The following is a 15,222-nucleotide window of genomic DNA, read 5'->3' as shown; positions in this document are numbered from 1 at the left end:
GACACATTCTTTTAAATAAAATTTGAAGATAGAAAACAGTAAAGCTTTGAAGAAAAAAATGCTTCCTCAGTCAGTTGCTATATTCTATTCTTCTCTAGTCTGAACTTCTCACTTCAATTAGAGATACAATTTGCACTTATCTTTTGGCACTGATTATATTTTGCCTACTATATCTTTATGTCCTCTACTAGGCCCTACACTTTCTAAAGTCAGAAAGCATGTCTTATTTATAATTTTCAATGCCTACAACACCTTTCTACATTCAGTAACTGAACGAAGAAAATAATTGAAAATGTTTTAATAGCCAGGAATAATATGTAGTGTTAGTAGCTTAGGGAAACCATCAAATTATGTAATTTTTAAAAAACTGTCTGCCTTCAAAACACTCAGGTTTAAAGTTATGTTAGAATGAGGACTATATATAGTACAAGCATTTTTAGGGTTTGGCCTCTCTGTTGCTTTTATTTACATATTTTTTTAAAGTTGTTGGTACATTACATGAAAACTTTTGATTCTGGAGTATATTTGGGCATGATCGTAGATTTCAGGGACCGACACATTAAGTTAGTTAGGCTAGGTTGGTATAACAAAGACAGAATGATACGAATGGATCCAAACACATGGCTCAAACTCAAGTTTATTTCTTGCTCTTAAGGGTGGGCATTCTTGGTTCATAGGCAGGTTTTCTCCACACATTTAGAGTCACAGTGCCTTCCATTTTATGGCTTCCTAGGTTACACATGTCCACTGGATGCTAATTGTATTTACTAATCTCTGCCTCTGGTACTTAGGTTGTAAGTTCAGTGAAGTCACAGAATTGCCAGATTCAGCAAATAAAAATACAGGATACCAGTTAAATTTGAACTTCAGATAGACAACACATAATGTTTTAGTATATGTTCCCTGTAATATTTGTAATTACATGTTCCATGTAATTTGCAATAATATTTATAATATTATTAAACAATTATGCATTATCTGAGATTCTGAATTAATCGTGAGTCCTGTATATTATGTGGCAACTCTATGGGGGTAGGGATTAGGTCTATCTCATTTAACACTGAATCCCCAGAATCTAAAATAGTACCTATTGACTTTAAGATAAGTCTCTCCATAATATTTCATGAATATTGAACCTATATTGGCAAAGAATACTTATTAGAACACTGCTATTAATAAGAATATATATTAAGTATCAGCAAATTATTATAATTATGAATAACAATACTAAGCATCAGCAAAGAATACTTACGAACAGATAAGACTTTAGTATGTGTCAGCATTTCAAACCACAAATGTTTTCCTAAACTTCAGTAAATGGGAAAATCTGTCTTCCCCTAGATTCTGTCTTCAGTTCTGTCTCTCATTCCTTTCAGGTCTCTACTCAAATGTTATTTTCTCAATGAGGTCTTTCCTGTTCTCCATATCTAAAACTGCAACCCTCCTTCCTCTGCAACACTTTGTTCCTTTCTCTGCTTTATTCTTCTTCCTTAGCACTTGCAGTGAACATAGCATATGATTATTTACCTTGTTTATTGTCTACCTCTCCCACTAGAATGTAAACTTCATAAGGACAGGCATTTTCCTCCGCTTTATTCACTGCTAAATTCCCAGCTCCTGCACATACTAGAGATTCAAGAAATATTTGTTGGACAAATGATTGAAAAAACACTATTCGTTCTTATATGGAATCTAGTTACCAGTAGTTTGAGGATATTCAGTTTCCATGACACAAGATGGATTTAATCTCACAAGGGATGCTTCTGCCTATATCTACTCAGTTCACCAAGTTCTGTCAATTCTAGCACCTCAATGTCTTTTTATGATTTAAATTCAATTAATTAACATATAGTGTATTATTAGTTTCAGAGGTAGAGTTCAGTGATTCATCAGGCTTATATAACACCCAGTGATCATTACATCACGAGCCTTCCTTAATGTCCGTCACCCAGTTACCCCATCCTCCCACCTCCCTCCCCTCCAGCAACCCTTAGTTTGTTTCCTATGGTTAAGAGTCTCTTATGGTTTGTCTCCCTGATTTCATCTTGTCTATTTTTCCCTCCCTTCCCCTATGATCCTGTTTTCTTAAATTCCACATATGGGTGAGATCATATGATAATTGTCTTTCTCTGATTATTTCGCTTAGCATAACACCCTCTAGTTCCATCCATGTCATTGCAAATGGCAAGATTTCATTTTTTTTTTTTTGATGGCTGAGTAATATTTCATTGTATGTGTGTGTGTGTGTGTGTGTGTGTGTGTGTGTGTGTGTGTATACACCACATCTTCTTTATCCATTCATCTGTTGGTGGACATCTGGGCTCTTTCCATAGTTTGACTATTGTGGACATTGCTGCTATAAACATTAGGGTGCACGTACCCCTTCGGATCACAACGTTTGTATCTTTCGGATAAATACCTAGTAGTAGCACCTCAGTGTCTTTTGGACCCTCTCCTTACTTTCCTGGTGCCGCTTCCATAGCACTTCCTATTTCTTCCCTCAGTTAATGCAGAAATTGCCTAATTGGTCTCCTTCCCCACTGTCTTCCCATTATAATCATTCTTTCCAATTGTTACTGAAATTATCTAAAATAAGAATCTGATTATATCACTCCCTTACCCCAAAACTGTTTCCCTATCACCCAAAGATAAAATTCAAAATTTCTTAGTTGGACATGTGAAACCCTCTGTGATGTGGCCCAACCTCAGTCCCACCACTCTTCCACACACACGTCCCAGCCCCATATGAGTTCTCTCTGCTCCAATATCACCTACTTTGTGAGATTAGCTGCTCTATCTTCAGTGCTCACAGAGCTCTTTGTATATTCTCATGACACTTATTTTAAGAGCTACCAGCACTAAAGGGTATCTTCCTGATTCTAAAATGTACATTTCTTTCTACTTTAACATCTCTAAAATTGGAATTCAACTTGCAATAATGGCATCTTACAATGCTGTCACCAGAAGGCAGTTGTGATGTAGCTGTACTTGTGCAAACTGCATGGTTATTCCTGGTAGCATGCCTAGGAAATTGCAAACCCTAGACATTTCAGGCAACCAACCATTTAAAGAGAGGATATAAAATCTGGTTGTGGTCTAAAAACTTTTTCCCTGACACCTTCTGGATGGATCAAGAAAGCATGAGCATCGAAACTTGTATATTAGGGTGCCTGCGTGGCTCAGTTGGTTAAATGTTTGGCTCAGGTCATGATCTCAGGGTTGTGAGACTGAGCACTGGCTGGGCGTGGAGCCTGCTTGGGATTCTCTCACTCCCTCACTCTTAGCCCCGCCCCCCTTAAAAAAAAAAACAACACTTGTAGATTAAAAGCCAATGGTTTGGAAGAAAATACTCTAGACAATAGTGGAGTATTCTTTTAAAACATGTTCCATTATTAAACCTCCTGGTTGGTAGAATTCAATACATTGTGGAAAAATTCTAATTGATAAAAAATCATTGTCATAGCTTAATTAGCACTTTTTTCCTTCTAGTGGTACAAAAATAATGGCATTTCTTAGAACTCGTGGTGTCTCAGAATTGATGAAATATGTATATAACCTTGCATTTTCAAACCCATCCTCTAAGACTGGTCTTATCAAGCCTGGTGTTTGTTGACTTATCACAATTATGTAGTCTCATCATGTTTATCTGTCTTCTGTCTTTCCATTGGACTACAAACTCTCTGTGACCTACCATAGTGCCTGTCACGTATTAGGTATGCAATTAACATTTACCGAATTACTGCAATGTTCATGTTCTTTAGCTGGAGAAACTGTTCCACTGTGATTCTAATTCTCAATTTGTATGTGTCCATTTTCAAGACTGATCTTGAATCATCTGAGACTTCAACTATTACTGTGAAATAATGCTTGTTGGAGAGAGGTCTAATATCCTTTTAATAGTACTCCCTTGGTAGCATTTTTTTCTGAGGATTGGTATCATATAATAGGATGACCAAAATTCAATCTCTTTATATATGTTATATCCAAATACATTCTGCTGCATAATTTCATATCTAAATTTTTATGCTTAGTCTTTTTTTTTTTAATGTTCTCAACCTGTCAACATCATTGGCTACTGTGATCTCAGAGTAAAGCAGAGAGCTGAGGAAATAGTAAGACAGCCAAAAAAAACTTTTGTTAGGTTACATATGAGGAACATTGGGTTCATCTGATTACTCTGTTCAGATGGCACATCTAGATACCATAAGCCAAGTCCTTGGCACATAATTATTTTTAAACCGTGTTATCCTGCTTAATTGGTTTAAAATAATTTAAAGGGCTCTGGTTGGCTCCTACAAATGAATCTAATTCATCAGTTCTTAATTGTTAAAATAGTCCCATTTCCACAATTTAGGCTATTGTTTAAGCCAGAGTCACCACTCCTTCAGAGGCTTTCATATAATTTATGCATTCCCTTTTAGATGGGAGCCATAGCATTTAGGCAGAGCTCCTTTAAAAACAGCAACAAAGAGCAAATTTTCTCCCACATACCTCTTCTGACCAATGTCCTCCCAGGGAAATCTTCCCTAATCCCCTAGACTGCAACAGCACAGGGTTTAGCACACACTACTTCAACTCATTTTCCCTCTAGCATTGCAAGAGCTCACTGTTTTTTCAGTTGAGTCTGATGAAATAGTTGGCTTGCATTTAGGGGCCATGTTTCAGAAAAATAAGCCTGCCTATAACCAGAATCTTTCTAGAATCACAGAGATTGAGTGAAGAAGAGATTCATATTTCCCATTTCATGCTTATTTTGAGGCCTAAACTCACTGAAGGGAACAGTGGAAATCTCTGACACTATTTAGTTTTCTCTTTTTAGTTTTCGTCAAAAATGGTTGAATTCAAGCAATTTAAATAAGCATATGATACAAATCCAGTTACCTATACGGTGTCACATTTATAGTTTTTTTCCGCTTTAGTTTGCAGATTTATTTTAGAAGTTCTTTTAAGAAATGTAGTATCTCTAAGGGTATGTGAATTTTTAAAGTTATTACTACTAGATGTAGACATATACATTATTTTTATGCTTGAAGCATATAGTTCTTAATCACTCTTATTTATAAGATTCACCTGAAGAGCTTTTTAAAAAATGAGATGACCAAGGCCCATCCCAATTCTACTGAATCCCTTTCCTCTGGGTATGAGGATTTGGTACACTTATTATTTTTCAACTCTGCGGGCAATGCTGATGTGCATCTCCACTACTGCTTTAAGCCATCATCAACCAAGAGCTTCATTGTCACCCAGAGTCACTAAGAATAAACTTGGCCTATTTCACAATTTTGTCTAGGGACCACTCGTCAATGCTTCCTGGTTTCTGATTGCCTCTTGATTTGCTGCCTTTTTATGTCCTGATTTCTTTCCTGTTCTGCCTCAGGGCCATGCCTTGGAGCACTTCTGGGCTTCTAAACTGGAAACCTGGCCTTCAATCTCAGGTGCCATAATAAGCACAGGTTCTGGTTATATGCTCCAGGTTGGCTCACTGGACTTGGCTCCCCTGATTTTTGCATCTAACCCTGTCTCTACCATGCACCTCCACTTATGACAATCTGCCAACTCCATTGAGTCAGGGAAGAGCCATGATGTCTCTATTGGAAATTTCAAATAACTGTAACAGGGAAGGTCATTATTAATGCATGGTCCTCTACTTTAGTAGTCGAGTTTGATTCCCTTCAAACACTGCTTTGTACTTAGTAATTATATGGGAAAAAAATCCGTAGTCTGGAATAAAGGCCCTCTCCTGTCTAGATCTGACCTACCTTTCTGGATCTTACTCTATTCTTCACATTCCTAGTGCTCCAGCCTAGCTGAACTTCACTGTTCCCCAGGAAGCCATTGGCAATGCTGTGCTAACCTCCTTTCTTCACTATATTTTCAATGTCTTAAAAGGACTTTTTCACCAGCAGCTTCCTCTTCCTTTACTCACATATCCAAATCCTACCAATCCTTTGAAGCAGTGTTTCTCAAACCTGAGTAATGCAAAGGAAATTCTTGTCATTCTAGAGAATACATGTTTGGATAGGCAGGGGTCTGTGGACCAGTTTGAAAAGCACAGATACAGAAAACTGAAGACCAATTCCATGAAAATCTTTCAGTTGCAAATTATAACTTTGGAAGAAAAATTTTGTCTTTATAACTGGTAAAACAATTTGTATATTGTCATTAAGATGATAACACAAATTTTCAAGTATCAAAGAACTCTGATCTAATCTCCAGATCTAGGATCTCAGTTTGAGAAACACAGCTTTAAGGAACATGAATATACTGTCCCTGGAGAATGTTCATCACCCAAGGGTAATACATTTTTCTCTTTTCTGAATTATTTAGTATCTAATCACTCTCTGCCTTGTAGTAGCTGATAATATATATGTAATATTCTTCTAGAAAAACCATAAGCTCTTTGAAGGCAGGGCACACATTTTAATCGTTTTTTAACTCCACCAATCCTCAGCAACATTGGATATAAGACCTGTATTCCATCTTATTTTGTAGTCCAAATCTCTTAAAAATATGTCACTCTTCTATGGTACATACTCACAGAACAGTTTATTACTGAAATAGCCCCACTATAAATTAACAAGAAGTTCAGAGGTTGTCCTAAGTATTAGGAAAAGTCCAAGTTATGCAATGTAAACTCAAGATTTTTAAAAAAGTGCCATAAAACATGTCTCTTTTGTGTTAAGCTTAGTAGGAACAATTTCATTAAATTATCAGGCAGCAAATAATTAAGAATTTCAGTATAAAAAAAATAAATCAAAATGCAATGCTAGCAGGAGAGGCCCTATAGAGATCTCCATAGTCTTTATAAGGGTTCTATGTCTCGAACACAATTTGTAGTTCAGGTACTGTCTTCAGTTTTTCAACTAGTATATTTGAGTGAACAGTTTTCCTCGGACATTTAGGAGAGGATTCATTACTTCGGGCATGGTGACAGGGGTTCTTTTAACCAAGAACGTCCTCCCTCATACTGTATTTGGAACCAGTCTTAGAGACAGCATGTAGTGAAAGGAAAGAGCACTGGCAGGGTTTATGGGGAACCCACTGTGTGTGTCACCTGGGCAAGCTGCAATCAGTTTTTCCATATAAAAACGAGTTAAGTGTTCTCAGTTTTCTAAGGTCACTTTTAGCTCTGAAATTGACATTCTTGGGCCCTAAGAAAAAACATGGCTTGAGAGAGGTATTTCTTTGGATAGGATCGGTTATTTTTCCCTGAGAATAAAAAGGGCAACAAACTGTTTATCGATATTTGAGTCTTCCCTCATGCCCTTTTAGGGCTAAGTTAGGAAAATAGAGGGTTAGTTCTCTTTTTGTTGGGTCCTCCACCAGGAGAACTCCTGGTCTGCTCCGGGTCCAGCCCTCACCCTAGGTCGCTCCCCAAGGCCGAGGGAGACTGCGGGCGAAGCTGAACCCTCGTCCCCACTCCTCACCCGGAGCGGTGGGACTGGCGGAGATTAGTCCCCGGTCACAAACAACCTCTCACTTCCCCTCCCCCCAGCCCCGGGCCCGCCCGCCGTGGGGCAGGCCCTCCCAGGCCCAAGGAACCTCCTCCGGCGACCGCAGCGCCGGAGCTCTCCGCGGGAGGAAGAGCGCGGGGCCTGACCCCTTCTGATCGGGTATCTGATTACTTTACTCATCCCCTCCTCACTTGCCCACCGGGGAGGGGGTTCGATAAAGCGAACTCGCAAGGGGATCTCAGGCCAGGCTCCATTTCCTTTCCCCCCGACCCCTATCACCTCCAAAAGGCAAGGAGAGGCCAGCGGCACTGACGCGCAGACTCACAGTCGCGGCCGCTCTTGCGCGCGCCGCCGCGTCCCCCGCCCCCACCCCGCGGTCTTTCCGCGGTGCGTCCCCGCCCCTTCCCGGAGCCCGCCTCCGCGTCTGCTGGCCCGCCTGCTCGTCCCTGGCGCTCGCTCGCGCGCGCACCCGACTCCCCGCCTCCGCGCGTGCTCAATAACTGTTCCCGGAGCCGGCCTACAAGCTTCCCCCGCCCCTGAGCTGTTTGAATATGCTAATAAGAAGCTTGGGCTTAGCCAATAGAACAGCGGGGCGGTGCGTCACGTGGCTCGAGGACGTGTCAGGGGGCGGAGCCTCTGCAGACCCTGCCCGAGTTAAAACCGGAGTGTGAGAGAGAAAAGCGCTTCAGTAGCGAGAGGGGCTGAGAAAGTGGTGACACCGCCGGGGTGCGGAGGGAGTCCCTGAAACTTCTCCCAACAGCCCCAGGGCCAATCTCCCCTCAGCCCACTCCCCTCTCCGCCAGCTCCCAGGTCCCCACTCCCTGCACCGGGGGTGGGGTGGGGAGCCAGGCCCGTCTCCCGCTGGGACACACACAGGGGCCGGGAGTGGGGACGGGACCCCCGAGGAGGGGGGGACGGACCGACCGACCGACAGACAGACGGCCGGGCGCCCGCCCCAGCGGGCAGGCAGGCAGGAGGAGGCGGAGGCGGGGGTACGACGGGGAGGACTGGGTCTGGGGAGTTTCCTCTCAACTATCGGGGGAGAAACTCCCCGCAGCCGAAGGAAAGACCCAGACGGTGTTTTCCTCCCGGGGGCCGCGCTCCCCCGCCCCGCGTAGCGGCGGTCGCTGCCGCCGCCACCGGCGCCTCCACCTCTACCATCTCCTCTTTCTCCACCACCTCGGGCCCCGGTGTCCCCGGCCAGCACTATGCCCATCTTACTGTTCCTGATAGACACGTCTGCCTCTATGAACCAGCGCAGCCATCTGGGCACCACCTACCTGGACACGGCCAAAGGCGCGGTAGAGACCTTCATGAAGGTACCGACTGACCGAGCCCGGGCGGAGACCGGGGCCCGGCGGCCCGCGGGCGGCAGGGGTGGGGGGGGGGAGGGCGGCCGGGGGCGGCGAGGCGGAGGTGTCGGGGACCTGACTGCGGGAGCTGCCGGGCTCGGGGTCCCCCTCCCCCACCGCGCGGGCGAGCGGGCGGGCGCTGCAAGCCGGGCTCGGCCCGGGCCCGGGCGGTGTGTGGGGGCCGATCTGTGTGTGGGGGGCAGTGTGGAGGGGTGGCCGCTGCGTGTGCGGTACTGTGGGGGGGGGGAACGGCGGGGCCGCTGGGCGCCCCTTCGCCTGGTAACCTCGCCTCTGTGCTTTCCTCTCGTCCGCCCTGTTCCTCCTCCCGTCCCCCACCCGTTCTCCCGCAGCTCCGTGCCCGGGACCCTGCCAGCAGAGGAGACAGGTATATGCTGGTCACTTTCGAAGAGCCGCCCTATGCTATCAAGGTAACAGCTCTCGCCCTCCCCCTTCCCTTCCCTGTTCCTTCCTCGCTCGCCCTCCCCGCCCCCCCATTCACCCTTCATTATGCTCCCCTCCCCCACCCGCTGTGCTCCAGGCGCTGAGGTCTTTTCCCCTGCGGGCTCCCACCCCCTCCCCCGCTCCGGAGCGTCCTGGCGCGGCGCGGAGTCGCTGGGCCACCGCCGTCCCCTCCCCAGCCCGGCCCGGCGGTGGCGGCGGCGGCGGCGGCGGGCGCTGCGATCAACATGGCCGACATTTCCCCTCCGCGGCGTGAGCGGCAGCAATGAACTGTGGGGGATATTTATTCAAGTTAGCCCGAGTGACAGCCGGGCCCGGCCGCGCCGAGCCCGGGTTTGCATTAAAGGGGACTCGGCCCGGGGCTCGCCGCTCTTGCCCGGGGTGGCGAGCGAGCCGGCTGCGGGGGCTGCGGGGCTAGGTGCTCGGATTTTTCCTCCCAGGGCCGCGGGCCAGCGGGCCAGCTCTAGGTTAACTTCAGAAGTCCTGCTCACTTCTGCTTTCCACTAGTACCTTTGCATGCCCAAATTTTGGGTAGTAGGTTAGGAAGTAAATTTCCCAGGGAAGTTAGAAAGTATTAAGGCTGTTAGCCACCAATAGCTGTAAGCAAGCAGGTTTTTTTCTTGGCCACCTTTGAAGAGAGTTTTCCTCGGCAGTGATACTACGGTATTAACACCTTAACCAAACCATACTGTAAAGTGAAGCAGCTCCTTGGTGAACGGCAGATTGTAACGGCTGTCTGTGTGTACATGGCTTTAAAGGATGAAAAAAAAACTCTTACATTTTTCTTTTCAGGCCGGATGGAAAGAAAACCATGCAACGTTTATGAATGAACTGAAAAACCTTCAGGCTGAAGGACTTACGACTCTTGGCCAATCCTTAAGGACAGCTTTTGATTTATTAAATTTAAATAGATTAGTAACTGGCATAGACAACTATGGGCAGGTAGGTTGAATATTAAGGTGGAAAAACAGTTGATTTTTCTTTCTGTGGAAAAAACACAGTCAAGTCCAAAACCTATATAACATGAAATACAAGTATGAAACATTTCAGATTAAAGTACAGTATATGCACATAATACAAAAGTGAAACTGACCTTACGTATATGGTTTTAAAGCCCTCATTTTTTTTCTCCTTAAAATGTATTTGTATTCAGAATTATGGGTCTGAATTTTGTGCTATAGAATTGACATGAATTTGGTGTTAATCCCTTGAAGTTCACTCACGTTCTAAAAGGGGAAAACATCCTGCTTCACCACACTCAGTTTCTGTGATACTCTACCCACAGGCAGTTGTGCAACTACTGCAGTGACTTACAGACACTAGTTGATTAGTGGTCATCATTTCTATATTACTAAAAACGTCAGAAGAAATTTTTCTGTTTGTTTTATCAGGGTTTATTTTAACCATATTTTATAGCTATTCTGAAAGGTAAGATTTTCACTGGAGTGCAAATAACTGAGTACATTAAGATTTCTCAGCAGTTGAAGCATCTACAATAAGCATCTATGCAGAAAGAATTCTGAATTCATTTCTGAATTAAATCGCAGGTCCAGAGGTGGTTATTATTTTTGGACTCCAGACTTTTGGAAAAGAATTCTCTTTATTCTCTCTGTTCCCCCACCGCCCCCACTCCATTATGGTTCACTATGAAATAATGCAAGGTAGTCCATTACAACTTTTGAGATTGCTGGCCAGGAAAATAAAAGATACTGATAAATGTGTAATGTTACACATAACAAAGGAATGTTAAACCCAAGTTCAATGTTTAGGTTGTAGTGAGTGCAGAAACATTATTGCCACAAGGATACATTTAGGAATACATTTTGTGCTTTTCCCAAGCTCCATGAGCCACAATTTTCATGAGTTTGACAAATTTCAGGGAAATTCTTCCTGTGACTACAACTTTTGGTTGTATTATATAGGAAGAAGCAGAATTGTTCACTTGTTTTAGAAATGTTTATGTTTTACTTAGTGCTAACTATTCAGCACCTAAACATTTTTGGAGGTTGAATATAAATCCCATGGCATTTAAAGTACGTGCAGTTCAGATTCACTTTGTTCTATTTCTACTGAATTGTACCTCCATTGCTTAATTCAGTAAATATATATTTTCTTACCACATAAATCTTTGTTTTTCTTCTCTGTTTTATTTTGCAACATTTGTAATTTAGGTAGGTTTGCCATGAACTTTTCAGTTTGTTCCTATAAAATGGATTTATTTTCCTTTTATATTCCTTTGTTATATGTAGTGCTATACAGGCTTATTGGTTAACGTTTTGATCTAAGTATTTTTGAGTTCAAAGACAAATTTGAAACTTTCTATTATTTGGTTATTCTTATTTGGTTGTCAGGTTGTCAGTGTATAGAAGAACTATTAATTTCCTGTTTCCCTGCATCACATTTTATGAGTGGGCAAGGCATTTACCTCTTACCACCTATTAAAAATATTTCTTAGGATGCTTCCTTAGAAAAGCTGATTTTCATGGAGAGGCTGAGGACATTTGTAATTTAAACCTGTATTTTCCTTTTCCCAGTTAAGTTTTTGTCTGTAAAGCTTACAAAATATTTGAGGTTGAAGGTGGTCCTGCTGTGCTGTTATCACTTTGACCAAGAGAAGAGCCTGGGGATTAGGCTGTTTTTGCATGTTAGGTTTTATTAATTCAAGAAGGGGGAGGGATAAATGCTTCTCAGTTTATTTGATGAATAACTAAGGATGCATGGAGTAATACTAGTGCTTATGTCCTGAATTGGCACATAAAAATGACACTAGCATTAAAATAATTGAGGAAGCCACAATTTTCAAATGAAAATGATTGAGTAAGGTGTTTAATTAGAAGAAAACATCTTCCCACAGGTATTTTTCTTAAGACTTTATCTTGCTGACTTAAATATTAAATGTTTCTTACTCAAAAAAGGATAGATTATCAAGAATTTTGGATGTCTGAAATATTTAATACTAAATATAGCTCATGTGTTTTCTTTCTAAGAGTACTTTGTGTTTGCCTCTTTTCTGTGCAATACCTTTATTCTGTAACCTCAGTGTTTTTACATAGTAACTTCCCTTTCACATTCTATGCAAGGATATGTAGAGCCCACAGTACTAAATACTTGTATTATAATCTTATTACTGAAGGAAATGAGATAAGGTGAGCTAGATGAAAGGGACAGAGGGTATTGTTTTTATAGAGCATCTAAAAACATTTATGTAAGTTTCCAAATAATTTTCTTAAATATCTAAATGTGGGTACATATATATTTATTCAGATACCCCCACACCTACTCCCTGAACATACATAAACATATGTGATTTTCCATAACTAATCCCAAGAGTATTTTTAATGTCTATATTGCATGTGTTAATTTAGTTAGTATAACTAAAAATAAAACCTCTTTGAGGTATTAGTAATTAGGATACTAACAGAATTTGCAGGACGGCCGTAAGGTGAAAGTAGCTGAGAAAAAATGACTCTTGGTGAACGTTTTCTTCAAGCACTTTGGACATCCCAGTAAAAACTTCCTTGCCCTTGTGTATAGAAATCCTTCTAGATATTTAATTTTGATAATCAGTACCATTTGCTGATATTTCTACAATCATGGAACAATTGTGTAGCTTCTAGTCAATCTTTTCCTTAGAAATTATAGCAACACCTCATTAAATTGCGTATCATTGCAGCAGAATGTGACACATGTATTTTTCACATGTGTTCATCAGGGTTTCGAATAATGCTGATCTTTTGAGAGCCACTCCAGGGTATATATTCAAAAGAATTGAAAGGACTTAGAACGGTTCCTAACCTACTACCCTGAGCCCTTGATGAAGACAATCCTTGAGCAGTTCCTAAAAGGAGATACAATATGTGTTTAATTTTTTAAGGATTTTCAATGCCAAGTTTTAACCTCATTAAAAAACAGTGGCTTTTGGGGCGCCTGGGTGGCTCAGTTGGTTAAGCGGCTGCCTTCGGCTCAGGTCATGATCCCAGGGTCCTGGGATCGAGCCCCGCATCGGGCTCCCTGCTCGCCGGGGAGCCTGCTTCTCCCTCTCCCTCTGCCTGCCTCTCTGCCTGCTTGTTCTCTCCCTCTATCTCTCTGTGAAATAAATAAATAAAATCTTTAAAAAAAAACAAAACAAAAAAAAAACAGTGGCTTTTAAGACAAGATCAAGTTGAATGAATCTTAGGGAGAATAATTTTAACCAACTTTATTCTTCAGTATAAAGAAGTGTTTGTGAATTTAGCAAATTCAGGTAGAGCTTTAATAATGCTACTTTGTTCCTTTTATGCAAGCAGTATCTATTTAGTACTCTACAAAATACAGGCTTTATTTTTTTTCTTTTATTTCTTAAAGATTTTATTTATTTGAGAGAGAGAGAATGAGAGAGAGCACATGAAAAGGGGGAGGGTCAGAGGGAGAAGCAGACTCCCCACTGAGCAGGGAGCCCAGGACTCCAGGATCATGACCTGACCCAAAGGCAGTCGCTTAACCAACTGAGCCACCCAGACGCCCCCAGGCTTTCTTTTAATGTTGGTAGGTAAAGTACTGAAAACTTGATTCCTGTTTGGGTTTTTTGTTTCCCTTAGGTTATTAACAAATGTATTAACAGTAGTTTTATATTTATTGAGCTACAGACATGTTGTCAGAAGAAAGTAGATTATAATACTTGGACATACTACTGTGCTGAGTATTAACTGGAAACAATGGTAAATGGTATTTTGTAAATTTTTTAAGGCCCTGAACTTTTTCTAATTTTTAAATGGTGCTAAAGAATACATAATATCAAATTGACCACCTTAACCCTTTGTGTTTTTTTTTTTTTAATTATTTTTTTAAGTAATCTCTACACCCAAGGTGGGGCTCAAACTCACAACCCAGAGAGATTAAGAGTTGCATGATCTTCCAACTGAGCCAGCCAGGTGACCCCCATCTTAGCCATTTTTAAGTGTACAATTTGGTAGTATTAAGTATATTCACATTCACAGTCTCCAGAACTTTTTCATATCTGCAACTTGAACCTGTTAAGCATAACTCCTTTTTTTCCTCTCCCCAGCTCCTGGCAACCACCATTCTATTTTATATCTCTACAAATTTGAGTACTTTAGAGATACCTCACATAAGTAGAATCATACAGTGTTTGTTTTTGTGATTGGCTTATTTCACTTAACATAAATGTCCTCACCATTCATTCCTGTGTTAGCTTATGCCAGGATTTCATTCCTTTTTAAGGCTGAATAATATTCTATTCTATTCTATGTGTATACCACATTTTGCATATCCATTCATCCATAATGGACACTTGGGTTGCTTCCACCTCTTGGTTATTGTGAATGAATAATGCTGCTATGAACATGGTGTGCAAATGTCTCTTTGAGATCCTGCTTTCAATTCTTTTGAATATATACCCTGAAGTGGAATTGCTGGATCCTGTAATTTTATTTTTAAATTTTTGAAAAATTCCTATTTTCCATAGTGGTTGCAGTGTTTTATATTCCCACTAACAGTGAACAAGAATTCCAATTTCTCTAGATCCTTGTCAATGCTGTTTTCTGTTTTTCTGATTTTGGCCATCATAATAGGTGTGAGGTGATAGCTCACTGGTTTATTTGCATTTGCCTAATTATATTGAGCATCCATTCATATGCTGGTTGGCCATTTGTATATTGGCTTTGGAGAAATGTCTGTTTAAGTCTTTTGCTCATTTTTTAATTGAGTTATTTGGTTTTTGTTATTGAATTGTAGGAGTTCTTTTAAGTATTTTGGATATTAACCCCTTACCAGATATGTGATTTGCAAATTTTTCTCCCATTTCATGGGTTTTTTCACTCTTGATTGTGTACTTTGATGACAGGAGTTTTAATTATTGATGTAGTCCAGTTTTATTTTTTTTGTTGCCTGTGCTTTTGGTGTCATATGCAAGAAATTGCCAAACCCAATGTCTCTGAAGCTTTCTTCCCCCTCTATTT

At 41.5% G+C, this 15,222-nt stretch overlaps 1 protein-coding gene and 1 long non-coding RNA gene across 2 annotated transcripts in view; one reads left to right on the top strand and one right to left on the bottom strand.

Moving 5' to 3' along the window:
- Positions 1-8,836, bottom strand: part of LOC118528476 (uncharacterized) — a 32,440-nt gene extending 23,604 nt beyond the window's left edge. The window contains exon 1 of the long non-coding RNA XR_004913684.2: positions 8,735-8,836. This is a non-coding gene — a long non-coding RNA (uncharacterized LOC118528476). The remainder of the gene's footprint in view (positions 1-8,734) is intronic.
- INTS6 (integrator complex subunit 6) overlaps positions 8,131-15,222 on the top strand; it is a 92,832-nt gene continuing 85,740 nt past the window's right edge. The window contains exons 1-3 of the mRNA XM_036080900.2: positions 8,131-8,773; positions 9,157-9,234; positions 10,058-10,207. Of these exons, the coding sequence (XP_035936793.2) occupies positions 8,663-8,773; positions 9,157-9,234; positions 10,058-10,207 (339 nt within the window). The 5' untranslated portion in view covers positions 8,131-8,662. The remainder of the gene's footprint in view (positions 8,774-9,156; positions 9,235-10,057; positions 10,208-15,222) is intronic.

Source organism: Halichoerus grypus, chromosome 4 (assembly GCF_964656455.1).
Source record: "Halichoerus grypus chromosome 4, mHalGry1.hap1.1, whole genome shotgun sequence".
NCBI classification, from domain to species: domain Eukaryota; kingdom Metazoa; phylum Chordata; class Mammalia; order Carnivora; family Phocidae; genus Halichoerus; species Halichoerus grypus.
Note: the sequence above shows the minus strand (reverse complement) of the source record. Positions and strands in the feature narration are given on the sequence as shown.